Source organism: Puma concolor, chromosome D3 (assembly GCF_028749965.1).
Source record: "Puma concolor isolate L17-30 chromosome D3, mPumCon1.1.hap2, whole genome shotgun sequence".
Lineage (NCBI taxonomy): Eukaryota > Metazoa > Chordata > Mammalia > Carnivora > Felidae > Puma > Puma concolor.
The window spans coordinates 66,687,229-66,703,937 of NC_141678.1; the positions used below are offsets into that span (position 1 = coordinate 66,687,229).

Genomic DNA, 16,709 nt, shown 5'->3' on the forward strand with positions numbered 1-16,709 from the left:
GTGAGTTCGAGCCCCGCGTCGGGCTCTGGGCTGATGGCTCAGAGCCTGGAGCCTGTTTCCGATTCTGTGTCTCCCTCTCTCTCTGCCCCTTCCCCGTTCATGCTCTGTCTCTCTCTGTCCCAAAAATAAACGTTGAAAAAAAAAAAATTTAAAAAAAAAAAAAAATTGTTAATGTTTATTTATTCGTGAGAGAGAGAGAGAGAGAGAGAGAGAGAGAAAACGCAAGTGGGGGAGGTGCAGAGAGGGGGGAGACACAGAATCCAAAGCAGGCTCCAGGCTCCAAGCTGTCGGCATAGAGCCAGACACAGGGCTTAAACTCACAAACTGAAATGACCTGAGCTGAAGTTGGAGGCTCAACTGACTGAGCCACCCAGATGCCCCAAAGATTCCAATTTTTAAATATCCTAAATAAATGAAGATGTGCAGCACATTATTTATTATAGACAACTTCAGAAATTACATAAATGTCAAACAGCAAGAAGACAGTTTCATCAATTATAATATTTTTTAAATGATTGTTGAGAAAAGTAGATAGCAATAGATAAACTTTTGGTACTTTCTTATATTTATATTTTATTTATTATGTGGACACAGTAGAATACAAAATAGTACATACGGTATGATTATACCTATGCATGGAGGACAAAATGGGGAAAAGTACCAAATCACTAACAATACACTTTTTTTAATTTTTTTTTAATGTTTATTTATTTTGAGAGATAGAGAGACAGAGCATGAGCAGGGAAGGGGTAGAGTCAGAGGGAGACACAGAATCTGAAGCAGGCTCCAGGCTCTGAGCTGTCAGCATAGAGCCCGACGCAGGGCTCAAACCCACAAGCATGAGCTCATGACCTGAGCCGAAGAAGGACGCTTAACCAACTGAGCCACCCAGGCGCCCCAATAATACATTTTTAATGTCTTTAATTTTATTATGTTAATATTAAAAAACTGTTGTCTTTAAATAGCACAGGAGACTGAGCTCACTGAGTAGATAACAGTCTCTAGAAGGTGAGGTGTCTCATGTCACTCTGTGACCCACAGCAGCTACCACAAAGCTGCTGCTCAGGACTTCACAGATAGTTGTTAAGCTGAATTGCCTGAGATGGTGTGATGACTAGGGAAGAATGCGCGCTCTCTCTCTCTCTTTTTTTTTTTTTTTTTTTTTAACCTGAGAAGGAGCTCGCTTTATTGGGGGCAGAGCACTGCACATGGCCAACAGATGAAAGCAACCCAGTGGGCATCCTATATCCACATCACCCTCAAAAATGTACACAGGAAGTTTTGTTAAGAAAGATCAACTGGAACATGGGTTCCTCTGGGTACCTTCCCCTGCCTCATCCTTCCGAGGAGTCGGGACACTCCCAACCATTTCCTTGAAGGCAAATGTGGTCGCTACAGGTAGAGCCCTTGCAGGGGTGCCTTCTTGTTTTTTATGAAGAACATTTTCTTTAGACTTTTTGAAGTCTTCATTTGTTACTTTCATTCTCTGTTCTCTCAAGGCCATCACACCAGCTTCTCTACTGATTGCCTTAATGTCGGCCCCAGAGAGGTCATCTTTAGCCATGATCAAAGTCTGGCATCATCCTGCTTGTGTGGATCTGAAAGATGCACTTCCTAGTCTTTTCATCAGGCAGGGGAACTCAATTTTCCCATCAATGCAGCCTGGTCTGCATTGCACTGGATAAGCACTGGATCTGATAAGCACTGGATCCAAAGTTTCTATTCAGTATGTGGCCATGGTAACTTTTACATCACCTCTTGATTCAAATCCATCCAACTGGTTCAACAGTTCCAACATTGTTCATTGAATTTCTCTCTCACTACCAGAACTTGAGTCATATCTTTTTGTTCCAATGGCAACGATTTCATCAATAAACACCATGGATGGTGCATGTTCTTCCACAGCTAGAAACAATTCCTGAACGAGTTTGGGCCCATCACCTTCTGATTAAGTTCAGAGTCAACCACTATTAAGAAAGTGGCTGAGGTTTGGTTTGCTACTGCTTTGGCTAATAAGGTTTTACCTGTGCCAGGCGGACCATAGAGAATGACCCCCTTTGGGAGCTTTATATCCATCTCTTCATAATATTCAGGATGTGTGAGAGGAAGCTCCCCAGATACCTTAATTTCCTGGATTTGGTTGTCCAACCCCCAATAACAGCATAGGTTTCCTGGGGGGCCTTTTCCACCTTCATCACTGTGACCAAGGGATCCGTGTCATCCATGAGCCACCCCTATGACAGCATGTACCTTGTGGTTGAGCAGGGCCATGCAGCCTGGTTCCAGCAGATCCTTGTCCACCAAGGAAAGAATACTGACATAGCGTTCTGAGCCCACAGATGTAGATACAGTGATCTCTTCCAACGTTCCTACCAACATTGGGGTCCCCCCAGTCATCCACCTTTGATCTTTCCTCCTCTTGCTTTTCTTCTAAAGTCTTCATTTGTTCCTGATTTCTAATGAATTCATCCTCCATGAGAAGAGAGTCTTTAATCCTAACTTCAGTAATTTTTTTTTAAATTTTTTTTAACGTTTATTTTTTAATTTTTGAGACAGGGAGAGACAGAGCATGAACAGGGGAGGGGCAGAGAGAGAGGGAGACACAGAATCGGAAGCAGGTTCCAGACTCTGAGCCATCAGCCCAGAGCCTGACGCAAGGCTCGAACTCACAGACCACGAGATCGTGACCTGAGCCGAAGTCAGACGCTTAACCGACTGAGCCACCCAGGTGCCCCATAACTTCAGTAATTTTAACCGGCACTGAGTGTGACATGTCACCAGTGGCAGCTCGCTGGCAGCAACTGGTCCCTTTGTTTTCTTCTTCTTTTTCCCCACTCTAGTCGGTACGGGAGGTTTGTATTTCTTTTTCTTTTCCTTGTCATTTTTCTTGTCACCTCCAGGGCCATGATCACCACTCTGACCCATCTTGCTTTGGTCGCTCGAACCGGAATGCTCCTCTCTCTAACCAGTGTTGTGTTTTCTCTATTGGTCACAGGGTCTCTCACCATGTGGTCAGCACTTAGTGTGTGGACCTTGCTCTGTGCCCTTCCTTGGGCATAAGGCGTCCAGTACAGCCAGAGCCCATCCTTGACAACAGCATTCTCCCAAGCACAAGATGACCCCACCAGTCATAGTAGGACAGGCTCTTTAGAAGCCTAGAATAACACTTCTCACCAAAGGGAATGTGAAGACAGAGCATCGGCTTGGATGAGTGTCAGCTCATTTGCTGAGTGTCTGCTACAAGCCAGGCACCATGTTAGATGTGGGGGAATATGGTTCTGAACAAGTCAGACACATCACATGGAGCTTATGGTCATGGGAATCAGACATTAAAGAGGTAGTTACAGTATTATGGATTGTCTTATGGGCACAGGATGCCATAGGAACAGGCAGGTGGGGCAAGCAAATTGGCTAGTCAGAAACAATAATTCATCATTTGGTAACTGACCTAGAAGTGCCACAGTAGAGTAGGTGAGCAAGAGAAGGTAAGTGATACGTGCAGAGGGGCAGGCTAGTCTGGGGCTGGCAGACCTGTGTAGGCCATGGTCAGACTTTTAGACTCTGAGTACCACAAGAGGCCACTGGAAGAATTCAAGCAGGGGAAGGATATGAACTCATTTATGTTTTGAGAGCTCTCTAAGTGACATAGGACCTGGAAAACAGTGGCTCCAACTCAAGAGAGCACTGAAGGAAAGCCCAGGATGACAGTTGTGCAGCAGGCCTGACTGGGACAGAGGACAGAGGGCTCCAAAAAGGGGGTCTCCAGAGGAGGATGGGGGTATAGAGGACTTTTAAAAAATACCTAGTATGCTGGAGAATTTTTTAAAAAGAGTCTCTGATTTTAATTTGCAGAAATAGAAATTCTAAGCCCATCTTAAAATCCATATGGAATCTCAAAGGACCCTGAATAGCTAAAACAATCTTGAAAAGGAAGAACAAAACTGAAGGACTCACACTTCTTGAATTCAAAACTTACTACAAAGCCACAGTAGCCAAAACAGTGTGGTACTGGCATTAAGACAGGCCCACAGAATAGAACAGAAATAAAGCTGTTCATACATGGTCAAATAACATTGGACAAGGGGGCCAAGACCATTCAATGGGAAAAGAATGGTCTTTTCAACAAACGGTACTGGGAAAACTGGATACCCACATGCAAAAAAATGAAGTTGGACACCTACTTAATACCAAATACAAAAAAATTAACTCAATATGGATTAAGGACCTAAATGTAAGACCTAAAACAATAAAACTCTTAAAAGAAAACATGGGGCAAAAACTTCATGACACTGGATTTGGCAATGACTTCTTAGATAGGACACCAAAGGCACAGGTGACAAAAGAAAAAACAAATTGGACTTTTAAATATTTTAATATTTTAAATATTTTAAAATTTTGTGCAGCAAAAGACACTAACAACAGAGTAAAAAGGCAACCCGCAGAATGGGAGAAAATATTTGCAACTTACATATCTGATAAAAATAAAAAGGTTAATATCCAGAAAATATACAGATAACTCAACAACAACAAAAGATAACCAAACAACCTGATTCAAAAGTGGGCAAAGGACTTAAATAGACACTTCTCCAAAGAAGATATACGAATGGCCAACAAGCCCATGAAAAGATGCTCCACGTCACTAACCATTAGGAAATTGCAAAATGAAACTACAGTATCACCTCATACCCTTAGGATGGCTACTATCAAAAAAAACAGAAAACAACAAGGTGTTGATGATGACGTGGGAAAACCGGAACCCTTCCACACTGCTGGTGGGAATGTAAAATGGTGCAGCTGCTGTTGCAAACATATGGCAGTTCTTCAAAAAATTAAAAATAGAGTTACCATATGATCTAGCAACTAAACCTCTGAGCACATACCCAAAAGAACTGAAAGCAGGGTCCTGAAGACATATTTGTACACCCGTGTTCATAGCAGCATTATTCACAAGAGCTGAAATGTGGAAGCGACCCAAGTGTCCATCTACAGGTGAACAGATAAGCAACATGTGCTATATACACACAATGGAATGTAAGTTAATATGTATTACTATGTTAGGAAATTAAGATAATATAATATAATATAATATAATATAATATAATATAATATAATATAATATAATATAATATAATATAACATAATATAATACAAGTTGGGAAATTCTGACACAGGTCACAACATGGAGAAACTTTGAGGACATTATGCTAAGCAAAATAAGCCAGTCATAAAAAGACGAATCCTGTATGATTCCATTTATATGAGGCACTTAGAACAGTCAAAATCATAGAGACAGAAATGTGATAGTTGCCAGGGGCTGGGGTAAGGGAGAATGGGGAGTTATTGTCTGATGGATATAGGCTTTCAGTTCCACAGAGCGAAAAGAGTTCTGGAGATGGATGGCGGTGATGATTGCACAACACGATGAACATATTTAACACCACTGAACTAAGATGTTCACTAAGATGATTAAGAGGGTAAATTTTAAGTGATAGGTATTTTGCCACAATAAAAAATATACATACTATCAGACTAAAAAAATGAAAAGGGAACTAGTTAAATACGGAATTCAGTTGCATGGCCCTGAATATTACATATATGTAAGTGTGTGTAGGGGCGAAGAGCAGTGGATACCTTTTTTTTTTTTTTAATCAAGTAGGTTAGATTTCCGTGTTCACTTCTTCTTCACATGTTAAACATTTATTGAGCATATACTCTGTTCTCAGAACTGTGTCAAGCTCTAAGGACATAGAGGTAAATGAGACAAAAGGCGACAATAGCCTTGTAAAGAAGACAGGCAAAGAAAGTGGTGACTAAATACTGAGTGATAAGTACTGTTAGAAATATGCAATAGGCTGGAGCGCCTGGCTGGCTCAGTTGGAAGAGCACCTGACTCTTGATCTTTGGGTCATGAGTTCAAGCCCCACGTTGGGTTTAGAGATTACTTAAATAAATAAAATTAAAAGAAAGAAAAGAAATACAACGGGCTTTCAGAAACTCTCTTAACCAAGACCTAGAAGCAGGAGCAGAAGTCAATGCAAAAGCCTGGGGACAGGGCCAAGGGAACACTGCCCCACCCACCTTGGGGTATAGCAAGTAGTTTTGTGTGGCTGTGGTTCAAAGTGTGAATTTTGTGGGTGTGAGGCAGGGGTCAGCTTTCCGCTGCCCTTACACCTTTTCTTGTTCTTTATTTTTTTTCTCTTTCTCTGCTAAAATATAGTTGTGAAAACGGTTATGTCATTGAGGCAGGTGGGAATTTTAGTGTCATTCTTGGAGGTTTATAAAAGTACTTGAAACTGTAATCCACGGCCATAAACAATAATATATGTAAAAAATGAATAGTCATCTGTGAAAAAAATATTTAAGATCATCACAGCATTTTTTTTTTTAAGAATAGTGGGTATTTAGGGGCGCCTGGGTGGCGCAGTCGGTTAAGCGTCCGACTTCAGCCAGGTCACGATCTCTCGGTCCGTGAGTTCGAGCCCCGCGTCGGGCTCTGGGCTGATGGCTCAGAGCCTGGAGCCTGTTTCCGATTCTGTGTCTCCCTCTCTCTCTGCCCCTCCCCCGTTCATGCTCTGTCTCTCTCTGTCCCAAAGAATAGTGGGTATTTAATATCTAAGAATACTCTTCTGTTCAACTTTCAAAAATAGTTACCTGTGATCATTTCTGTTTAAAAAAGAAGTCTTTGGGGTGCCTGGGTGGCTCAGTCAGTTGAGTGGCTAACTCTTGATTTCAACTCAGGTCATGATCTCACAGTTCATGAGTTCAAGCCCCACACAGGGCTCCACACTAGGGGCGTGGAGCCTGCTTGGGATTTTCTCTCTCTCTCTCTCTTTCTCTCTCAAAACAAATAAATAAACTTAAAAGAAAAAAAAGAAGAAGCCGGTTTCTAATCCACAAATACAATCCAGTGTGACCTGGTCAATGCTAATGAAACAGCCATATTTGAACAGTGAGTTTTAAGGTTATATAATAGTTTCCAAAGACAGAGAATAATAATGAATGTTATGGATTGTGCACTGGGACTTAAGATTGCCCTGTGCTGCTCTGAGCCTCCCTGAACGTACAAATAGTACAAAGAATTTAAGACAGGGGCATTAGGGTCCACTGGAGAAAAGCTTTTCTATTCTCATGAAGAACAAACATCTATTAGATATGTCAAAATCTCCTATTGACCCTTGGCTAACCTTCAGCCCAAAATGCAAACAGCCGATTCCAGAAAGTAGGTTTAAACAAATAAGCCACCAGTCTACTATATCTTTGAGAAGTCTGATTTTCCTACTTAGCTCACACATGTGTTATTTGGGAAATAGGAACCCCACGACTCTGAGACAGGTGACGAAGCCCTTGTTTTGAGAGGCTGTAAGACTCACAGCAGCTATTGGACACTGGTATTGAAAATACCATGTATTGGGGCGCCTGGGTGGCTCAGTCGGTTAGGCGGCCGACTTCGACTCAGGTCATGATCTCGCGGTCCGTGAGTTCGAGCCCCGTGTCGGGCTCTGTGCTGACAGCTCAGAGCCCAGAGCCTGTTTCGGATTCTGTGTCTCCCTCTCTCTGACCCTCCCCCGTTCATGGTCTGTCTCTCTCTGTCTCAAAAATAAATAAACGTTAAAAAAATTTTTTTTAAAAGAAAATACCAGGTATTCTATTGCCTGACTTTTCTAGAGTGAGCCGTATGGTTCTGCCATCTTCATGGATTTTCACAATATATGATTTTAGGGGTGCTTGGGTGGCACAGTCAGTTAAGCACCCGACTCTTAATATCTGCTCAGGTCATGATCTCACGGTCGTGAGATACAGCCCGGCATGGACTCCATGCTGAGTATGGAGCCTGCTTAGGATTCTCTCTCTCCCTCTTTCTGCCCCTCCACCCCTCCCAAAATAAATAAACATTTAAAATTAATTAAGTAAGTAATTAACTTAAAGCATCCTTGTTTATTTAATTAGAAATTTTTAATGGTTTGATTGATTGATTGATAAAGTAGGCTCCCTGCCTAGCATGGAACCCAACATGAGGCTTGAATTCATGACCCTGAGATCAAGACCTGAGCTAAGGTCAAGAGTCAGACACTTAACCAATTGAGCCATCCAGGTGCTCCTTTAATAGTTTCAAATTTTAAAAAATTACAACTAAGCCTGGGTGGCTTAGTAGGTTAAGCGTCCGACTTTGGCTCAGGTCATGATCTCAGAGTTTGTGAGTTTGAGTCTCATGTCAGGCGCTGTGCTGTCAGCTCAGAGCCTGGAGCCTACTTCCGATTTTGTGTCTCCCTCTCTCTCTGTCTTCCCTTGCTCTCTCTCTCTCTCCAAAACAAATTAACATTAAAAAAAATGCAACTCTAAAGCTAACCAACAACTCCTCTTATCGAAATCTCCTTTTTGTTAAAATAGGAGATTTGTAGCGCAGGTAAAGAAAAAACAATGTCAGCCACTTCTACTCAGGATGAGGTTTTCATTAATACTGAAATGTAGATGATATTTATTCTGTAATAAAATATGTATAAAGCTTAACATTCTGGGGCCACCTGGGTGGCTCAGTCAGCTGAGCGTCCGACTCTTGATTTCAGCTCAGGTCGTGATCCCATGATAGAGCCCTGCATTGGGCTCCACACTGAGCATGGAACCTGCTTAAGATTCTCTCTCTCTTCCTCTCCCCCGCTCACACTCTCTCTCTCTCCCTAAAGTAAAAATAAAATAATAAAATATAAAATAAAAACTGGACATTCTGATTACATTTAGGAAGTAGTAAATGATAAATACAAAAATTAAGTACAAAATTATCAAGTAGTCGTACAGATAGTGGTTATTCTAAATTTTAGATATAATCATTATTTTGCTTTGACTAGATGATGAAATCTATAGATATTTCACCAGAAAAATCCATAAATGAGCATGCATCATACACATTTATACCAAGTTTTGAATACACCAAATCTTTTTTCCTTTAGAATACATTTTTTAATGTTTATTTATTTATTCTTGGATGGGGAGGGGCAGAAAGAGAAGGAGACAAAGAATCCCAAGCAGGCTCTTCACTGTCAGAGTAGAGCACAATGTGGGACTCAAACCTACTTACCAACTGCGAGTTCATGACCTGATCCGAAATCAAGAGTTGGATGCCTAACCAACTGAGCCACCCAGGAGACCCACTTTAGAATACATTTTAACTATATGTTCTTATCTATACACGTGTTATATTTTTAGGCCTTTGCATAATGGGTATCTGACAGACCAACCTCTGAACTCTGCATTCACTATGTAAGTCTGATCTGTGAAAAAACTTGCTTATTTGTGGAAAAAGAAATTTTTTAATAAAAAATAAAACAAACAAAACCCCTGATATGCTTGAGCATTAAAAAAAAAGTCTCTGATAAAGTTGAATAATGCAAACAAAAACAAAAACAAAAAAACAAACAAACAAAAAAGTCCAGGAAAAGCATGAATGGAGATGTAATCATAGTATACAATTTATTTTTAAGTAAACAACCTTTTTATGCTGACAACCTAAATAGTGATTATTGATTTCAAAACAGTGATATTTATTTTCAGTGGTTCAGGAGAAAATATATCTATTAAGAGAAAGAAAGAGAGACAAGCAGATGGGGTTTAAAACTGGAGAATCTGGAGTGCCTGGGTGGCTCAGTCAGTTGAGCATCTCACTTTTGATTTGGGCTCAGGTCACGATCCCAGGGTCGTGGGACTGAGTCCTGCTTTGGGCTCTGCACTGAGCATGAAGCCTGCTTGGGATTCTCTCCCCCCACCCCCATTTGTCTCTCTCTCTCTCTCCCTCTCTCTCTCTCTCTCTCTCTTCCTCTGCCCCTCTCTTGCTCACACATGCGTTCTCTCTGTCAAAAATAAATACATTTTTAAAAAACAAAAAAATTAAAAAGACTGGAGAATCTGAGTGAAGAGTATATGTGAATTCTTCATACTCTCGAGATTTCTGTAACTTTAAAATTGTTTCTAGGGGCGCCTGGGTGGGATTCTCTCTTTCCTTCTCTCTGTGCCCCTCTCCCCCTCTCAAAATAAATACACTTAAAAATTTGTTTCTAAATAAAAAGTTAAAATTAGTGATATAATTTTACAGGGAAATAGAGGTGATGACATAAGAAGGCTAAATCCTTGATTAGAGCGGTAAGTCAATAGATAATTTTAAAGCTGCTCTGTCAAGAAAAAGCTGTATAAATACATTATTTTGTAAAGTGGTGACAAGTTTCTGCACAATGATGTTGAGAAAAGCTGTAATTTTTTATTTTCCTTAAAGAGAGGTCCCGTGCCTCTCATTAAATTTTTAAGAAGATAGGGGCGCCTGGGTGGCTCAGTTGGTTGAGCATTCGACTTCAGCTCAGGTCATGATCTCGCGGTCTGTGAGTTCGAGCCCCACATTGGGCTCTGTGCTGACAGCTCAGAGCCTGGAGCCTGCTTCAGATTCTGTGCCTCCCCCTCTCTCTGCCCCTCCCCCGCTCATGCTCGTGCTCTCTCTCTCTCTCTCTCTCTCTCTCTCTCTCTGTCAAAAATAAATAAACATTAAAAAATTTTTTTTTAATTTTTTTAAGAAGATAAAACAAGAAAAAAGGATTTTGATAATTATTTTAAAGATAGATCCCACTGGCTGCTCTAAGAAGAATGAATTCGAGAAGGGTAATTGTCAATAACTTTACCTTGCCTTTTGCCACTAGGCAAAACAATACAAAATAGCCCTGTGGTATGTTTCTAGGGACAAGTTCCCAAGAGAGAGTATTAAAGACGTAAAGCAGCACCCTGAACATTGTAGAAACTAGCACATGGAGTCCGCATGAAGGGTCTATGTGATAACCTGGTTTTTCTGCTTATTTAAGAAAAAAAAAAGGGGGTGCCTGGGTGGCTCAGTCAGTTGGGCATCCAACTTTGGCTCAGGTCATGATCTCATGGTCTGTGAGTTCAAGCCCCGCATCAGGCTCTGTGCTGACAGCTCAGAGCCTAGAGCCTGCTTTGGATTCTGTGTCTCCCTCTCTCTCTGCCCCTCCCCTGCTCATGCTCTGTCTCTCTCTATCTCTCAAAAATAAATAAACATTGGGGTGCCTGGGTGACTCAGTCGGTTAAGAGCCCAACTTTAGTTCAGGTCATGATCTAGCAGTCCGTGAGTTCAAGCCCCGCATCAGGCTCTGTGCTGACAGCTCAGAGCTTAGAGCCTGCTTTGGATTCTGTGTCTCCCTCTCTCTCTACCCCTCCCCTGCTCATGCTCTGTCTCTATGTGTCTCTCAAAATTAAATAAACCTTGAAAAAAAATTTTTTTAATAAAAAAAAAGAAAAAAAAGCAGCTTCCCATAGTGATGTAGGTCACCGTACAGAGAAAAGTCACTGAGCAAAGCCCAATATGGCACCTGCCCACGTTCCAGTAAGGCCCCAGAATGACGAGATTCCACACTGGCCGAAGATCTGGAGCAGAGGGACAGCCCTGGGTCCACAGTAAGACAATGAGCAAATTCAAACAGCCCCAAGACTTCCCCTGGTCACTCTGCAGGCAGAACAGAGAGCCCCCACCTACTGCGGGTGCAGAAGGTCACAGAGGAGGGCTGGGACAGAGACTAGGAAGCTGGTCTAGACCAAGAGCTTTGAGAAGCAGAAAGCCCTGGTCAAAATAAGGATCTAGACTATGTACAGAGGTAGGTTGGGCCTCACACCCAAGTGAGGAGCATGAGAATCTCCTAGGGTGGGAGGACTTCTACCTCTGCTGGAACAGGTTCTATATCACATGTGCCTGTCCACATCTGGAAGACACTGATCGTGTCAAAGAGTGGGATTTTTCCTCTACTGTGTCCTAGCTGCTTCCCTGGAGTTCTGGAATCCACATCCATGGTCACTCTTATTCTGATAAGGTAGTATTTACATTAACTTGATAAATTACACAGCACTGCTTAACCACGCAGCCACAGACCAGGTACGCACAGGGAAGAGTGGGAAAGAAACAACCCCCCTGGGTGCTTCACATCGGGCAAACTCAGTTAGGGACCATTATTTATTTATTTATTTATTTTAGTGTTTTATTTATTTTTGAGAGAGAGAGCATATGCAAGTGAGGGAGAGGCAGCAGAGAGAGGGGGACAGAGGATCAGAAGCAGGCTCTGTGCTGACAGCAGCAAACCTGATGTGGGGCTCAAACTCGCTAACCATGACATTATGACCTGAGCCTAAGTCGGCACTCAACCGACTGAGCCACCCAGGGCCCCTTGGGACCGTCCCATTTTTATTTTTATTTTATTTTATTTTTTTTTAATTTTTTTTTTTTAACATTTATTTATTTTTGAGACAGAGAGAGACAGAGCATGAATGGGGGGAGGGCCAGAGAGAGAGGGAGACACAGAATCTGAAGCAGGCTCCAGGCTCTGCGCTGTCGGCACAGAGCCTGATGCGGGGCTCGAACTCACGGACCGTGAGATCGTGACCTGAGCGAAGTCGGACGCTCAACCGACTGAGCCACCCAGGCGCCCCTGGACCGTCCCATTTTTAAAGAGCACCGAGTAGGGGCGCCTGGGTGGCTCAGTCGGTTAAGCTCTGACTGCTGTCTCTCCCTCTCTCTGCTCCTTCCTGTTCACATTCCCTCTTTCTCCAAATAAATTAACTTAAAAAAATGTTTTGAAAAATTAGTAAAGAACACTGAGTACTCCCTTTCAAACAGATCCATGGAAAGTATTTCCATGGGTCATTTGAGTAAGATTACATACAAAGTATGTACTGACTCATACCTTTTCTGGAACACCTACTTAATTTGACCACAGGCCTTTCCACTTCTATGGAACATTTCTCTCTTGGGCGTGTGACAGCCCTTTCCTGGTTGTGTCCCTACATCCCTGTCTTTATTTCTCTGTCCTTTCTCCTCTCCTGCCTAAACAAAGGTATTCTTCAAGAGTGCTTCCTTGGGAACTTCCTGTCTTTTCATTCTTTCTCCTCGAGTGACTGTCAACTGTCTTTAATTGTCACCTCTGTGCTGCCTTTAATTGTCACCTCTGTGCTGATAGTAGTAACAGCTGACAATCACAGGTACTCACCAGGCACTGTGCTAATCTCGGTTCTAAACTCTGATGGGGTAGCCGCTATTAATATCTCATTTTTATGGGACTGAGGAAGGAAAACTGAGGCTTGGTGGTGGGGCAGGAGGAGGGAGGTTGAAGTAACCTGCCACCTAAAGTCGCACACGGCTGGTAAGGGGCGCAACGGGGATTCGAACCCGGCCAGTCCACCTCAGAGCCTCCACTGGTAACCAATGCCTTTCTGTACTTCATGCTGTTCTCTGTATTCTCTCACCTGGACAGCTCGCAAGGGGCCAGGGCCATCTCCTCCAGACCAGCTCCTCGAACCCAGAATGCCAACCAACGGTCTACTACCATTAGCACCCTGCAGGTGCCCATTGTCAGCCCGTTGACCACCAGACATCAGAGAACACTCACTGCCGTGTTTGCACTGGTTACTGAAACAAAATAGCTCCAAACACTGCTGCCTCACACATCTGTCCCCTTTCCAGGGCCCTCCCCCTCCCAACACCTCCCCATACCCACCAGTCCTGGCATGGTGCTGGGGGGGCGTGGGGGCAAGGGCTGGGTTGGCTGCTGGCCTTGGTCCTCACCATTGCTACCCCTGTGGTTAAATATTGTTAATATTGGCTCTGCCTCTTCCTCCTCCTCCTCCCTCTCTCCCCACAAACCAGTTCCTCCTCCTGACTTCCTTATCTCTGGGCCCGCATCTCATTCTCCAGTTCATATTACATGGAGCCTCCTCTGAGCCCTCCTACCCTTTCCCCTAATGCTCACCTTCAATGGTTGCCTTGCCCTGTGGCTTTGACATCTTCTTCCCCTGCTACTCCTCCCTCATCTCCTCCTTTCTCCTCTGTATGGTCTCCACCCTAGACCCCCTGGCCCAGTTTCCGTGGCCCCTGCTGGACTCTTCTTACCTCCGCCCCTTCCTCCTCCACAAACTTGAAGCCAAAGCCTGCTCTCTGTACCTTGATTCCTCATGGGAATATACCTTCCAACCAAGGTGGTGGCCTTACTCTGCAAATGCCACCTCAATTAGAAATCCTTATACAGGAAAAGTATTTCATAAATATTTATTAAATTCAGTCACTGATACCCACTTGTGCTTCCAAAGTTTTCTACTGTATCTGATCACAACCTTCTCGTCCTTGAAACATGAAAGTTATTCCCCTCTGTGCTAACCACAGCCTTGCCTCCTCTATGCCCTGAGTGGGTGGAGGCATCACACGAAGCCTCCAGCAGGTTCCTTTCTGCTCCTTTGCCCCCAGGCCTAGCCAACAATCCCGTCTGCCTGATTCCTGAGCATTCACAGGTAAGGCAGCATTCAATGCTGAAGGCTCAGCTGATGGTGACACCCAGTACCTACCCTCCAGGAGCTCATGATTGGAGCAGGGGGAGAAAGATATTCACACAGAGGGTCAAATGATGACCCACCATCTACTTTTGGGAGTACCAAAGGATCCATGCAGACAGCAGTGCTGGGACAATCTTGCTGGGCCCCAGCCTCACTGAGGCACTCACAGAGCATTTGGTCCGTGCAGAGACCTACTCCACTATTTAACAGCTCTAGCAGCTTGGGATTGTTGGTTAACAATCTGACACTCGGGTTTCTCATCTGTAAAATGAGATAGTAAGCAAGCTACCTCACAGGGTAGTTGTGAGGCTGAAGTGAGTAGTGTGTGTAAAGCATTTAGAACAGGTGTTCGGCAGTGCACAGTAATGTCAGCTATTATTGTTTCTATTATTTGACACAAAGCATACAGAAAATTAGAGGTGAAAGATACCTTTGCAAGCTATCTCTCAGGATCTCAGATACCTTCCGAAAGTATAAGGCCAGAGGAGGGGGGAAGGTATAAACAGAGGATTCTTTCCCCGCTGACCTTTACCCAACCCAGAGCTCATTTCTGCCCCTGGCCCTAACCACTCCGCCAAGTATTTATCGGTGGGGTGGTAGCGTGGAGCCCTGGGAGGACAGAGGCTGCGGCTGTCACCCAGTCCCAGGCCCCTTGGGCGATACAGATGCACTTACTCAGACATCAACTATTTGCTGAGCACCCACCCCGCATCAGCTGTGTAAGGGGCACGGGCCCTGAAAACTGCACAGTAGCTGTCCCAAGAGGCTCATGCGCTTGCAGTCTCCCCAGTTCAAAACCACAGGCTGACAAATGCTACGAAGGAACAGAATGGTGACATGTGAACTAGTGATAGGGCCTGTTGGGCACAATCAGGAAAGGCCTCCCTGAGGAGGTGACATTTGGGCTGAGATATGACAACTGGTGTCACACTGTGAGGTGGGGGCAGGCAGTCTCTCTGCCCTACTTTTTTTTTCCCCACAGTGACAATACCTGCTATGGGACCTGCAGGGGGGCAGTGTCCCAGGGGAACTTCAAAAACTTCAGGAAGGGGGGCGGGGGGGGGGGGGGGAGCAATGGAGGCACGCAGGGTCCGAAGTAAGGAGTCGGGAGGTGTGCTGGCCTAAAAGGATGAGGGCAGTTCCTCTGAAAGAGGGCTTACAGGCCCTTGAGGGGCCCCTGAGGAGTGACAGGACTGAGGGAAGAGGACCGGACAGAGGAAGGGGGACAGGCAGCCCTTGGACGCCGCCAGCAGCTCTGGGCAAAGACCTGGGGAGGGGGCTCCGGGGAGGGGGCTCCGGGAACAGGGCAAAGCCTCTGCGGGGAAGGGCGGGCGCCGACTGGGCCCGGACAGACCTGGAGACGACGACGATCCCGGGGGGGGGGGCGGGGAAGGGGGGGGTGCCTGCAGCGGTCAGCTCGCGAAGCTCACCCAGGTCCGCCCCAGACCCGCGCCTGGCACAGCCTCGGGGGCACCGGCCGCTCTCCCTGGCCGCGCCGCTCCTCGCCGGGGTCTCCAGATCCTCGGCTGTGAGACTGGGGGTCCCGCGCCGCTGGGACCCGGGGGGCAGAGGCGCGGGGGACTCCACCCGGGCGACTCGAGGGCGCCGGCGGGCTGGGGGCCGGGCAGAGAGGGGACACGGCAGCGGGACAGGTCCCCAGGCGGCGCCGACTTACCCAGAAGTTCGCCTTGAACAGTGCGCCCGTCATGGCCAGCGCGCTTCGCAGGGAGCCAAGTGGAGCGGGGGCGACGGGCAGGCGCGGGGAGGCCGGAGGGTGGCAGCCTGCGGTGGGGCGGCCCAGCTGGAGAGTCTCCGGGCCGCGGGGAGGCCGCCCCGGGTCCTAAACCACGCCCGACCGCACCCGCCCAGGACACACTCCTCCTCCGCCGCCGCCACCTCCTCCGCCTCGCGGTCACTAGTGTTCAGCGCCCACGCGCGCGCCCGGGTAGAGCCCCGCCGCGTCCCGCAGCCGGCAATCTGGGAGCCGGGAATTGTCCCCTCATGCAGGAAGCCTTCAAGGATTGCAAGGAACTGGTCCGGCCGCCTTGCCGAATTCGGCTCCCTTCCCGCGGACGTGCTCCCTCCTCCCCCAATAGAATTCCTCCCGGAGAAATCTTGGCCCGGCAGGATGCTGGATAGAGGTCTCGGGGACCTGATCGGAGTGTGGTCTCGGGGACCCGTGTCAGCTCCGCAGAGCTCGAGGACTGACAATGCTAGCGGTCACGTGAGGTGCAAATGCTTCAGGGAGTCCTGAGTACATTCCAGATGCACCCGCTACAGATCAGCCCCTGGACAGGTTTTAGCTTAAAAGTCAAGAAAGGTCATTGATGCTGTCAGCCCTTGATTCT

At 45.6% G+C, this 16,709-nt stretch overlaps 1 protein-coding gene and 1 pseudogene across 2 annotated transcripts in view; both read right to left on the reverse strand.

The window, feature by feature from the left end:
* The window catches only part of PSTPIP2 (proline-serine-threonine phosphatase interacting protein 2), an 80,151-nt gene extending 63,921 nt beyond the window's left edge, over positions 1-16,230 (reverse strand). The window contains exon 1 of one of the 2 annotated variants that reach the window (XM_086682882.1): positions 16,037-16,230. In XM_086682882.1, coding sequence (XP_086539008.1) covers positions 16,037-16,069 — 33 coding nt within the window. In that variant the 5' untranslated portion in view covers positions 16,070-16,230. The remainder of the gene's footprint in view (positions 1-16,036) is intronic. The other variant, XM_025931361.2, reaches the window with a different exon arrangement.
* On the reverse strand, positions 214-2,519 carry LOC112868369 (26S proteasome regulatory subunit 4 pseudogene; annotated as a pseudogene).
* Positions 16,231-16,709: the final 479 nt, after the last annotated feature.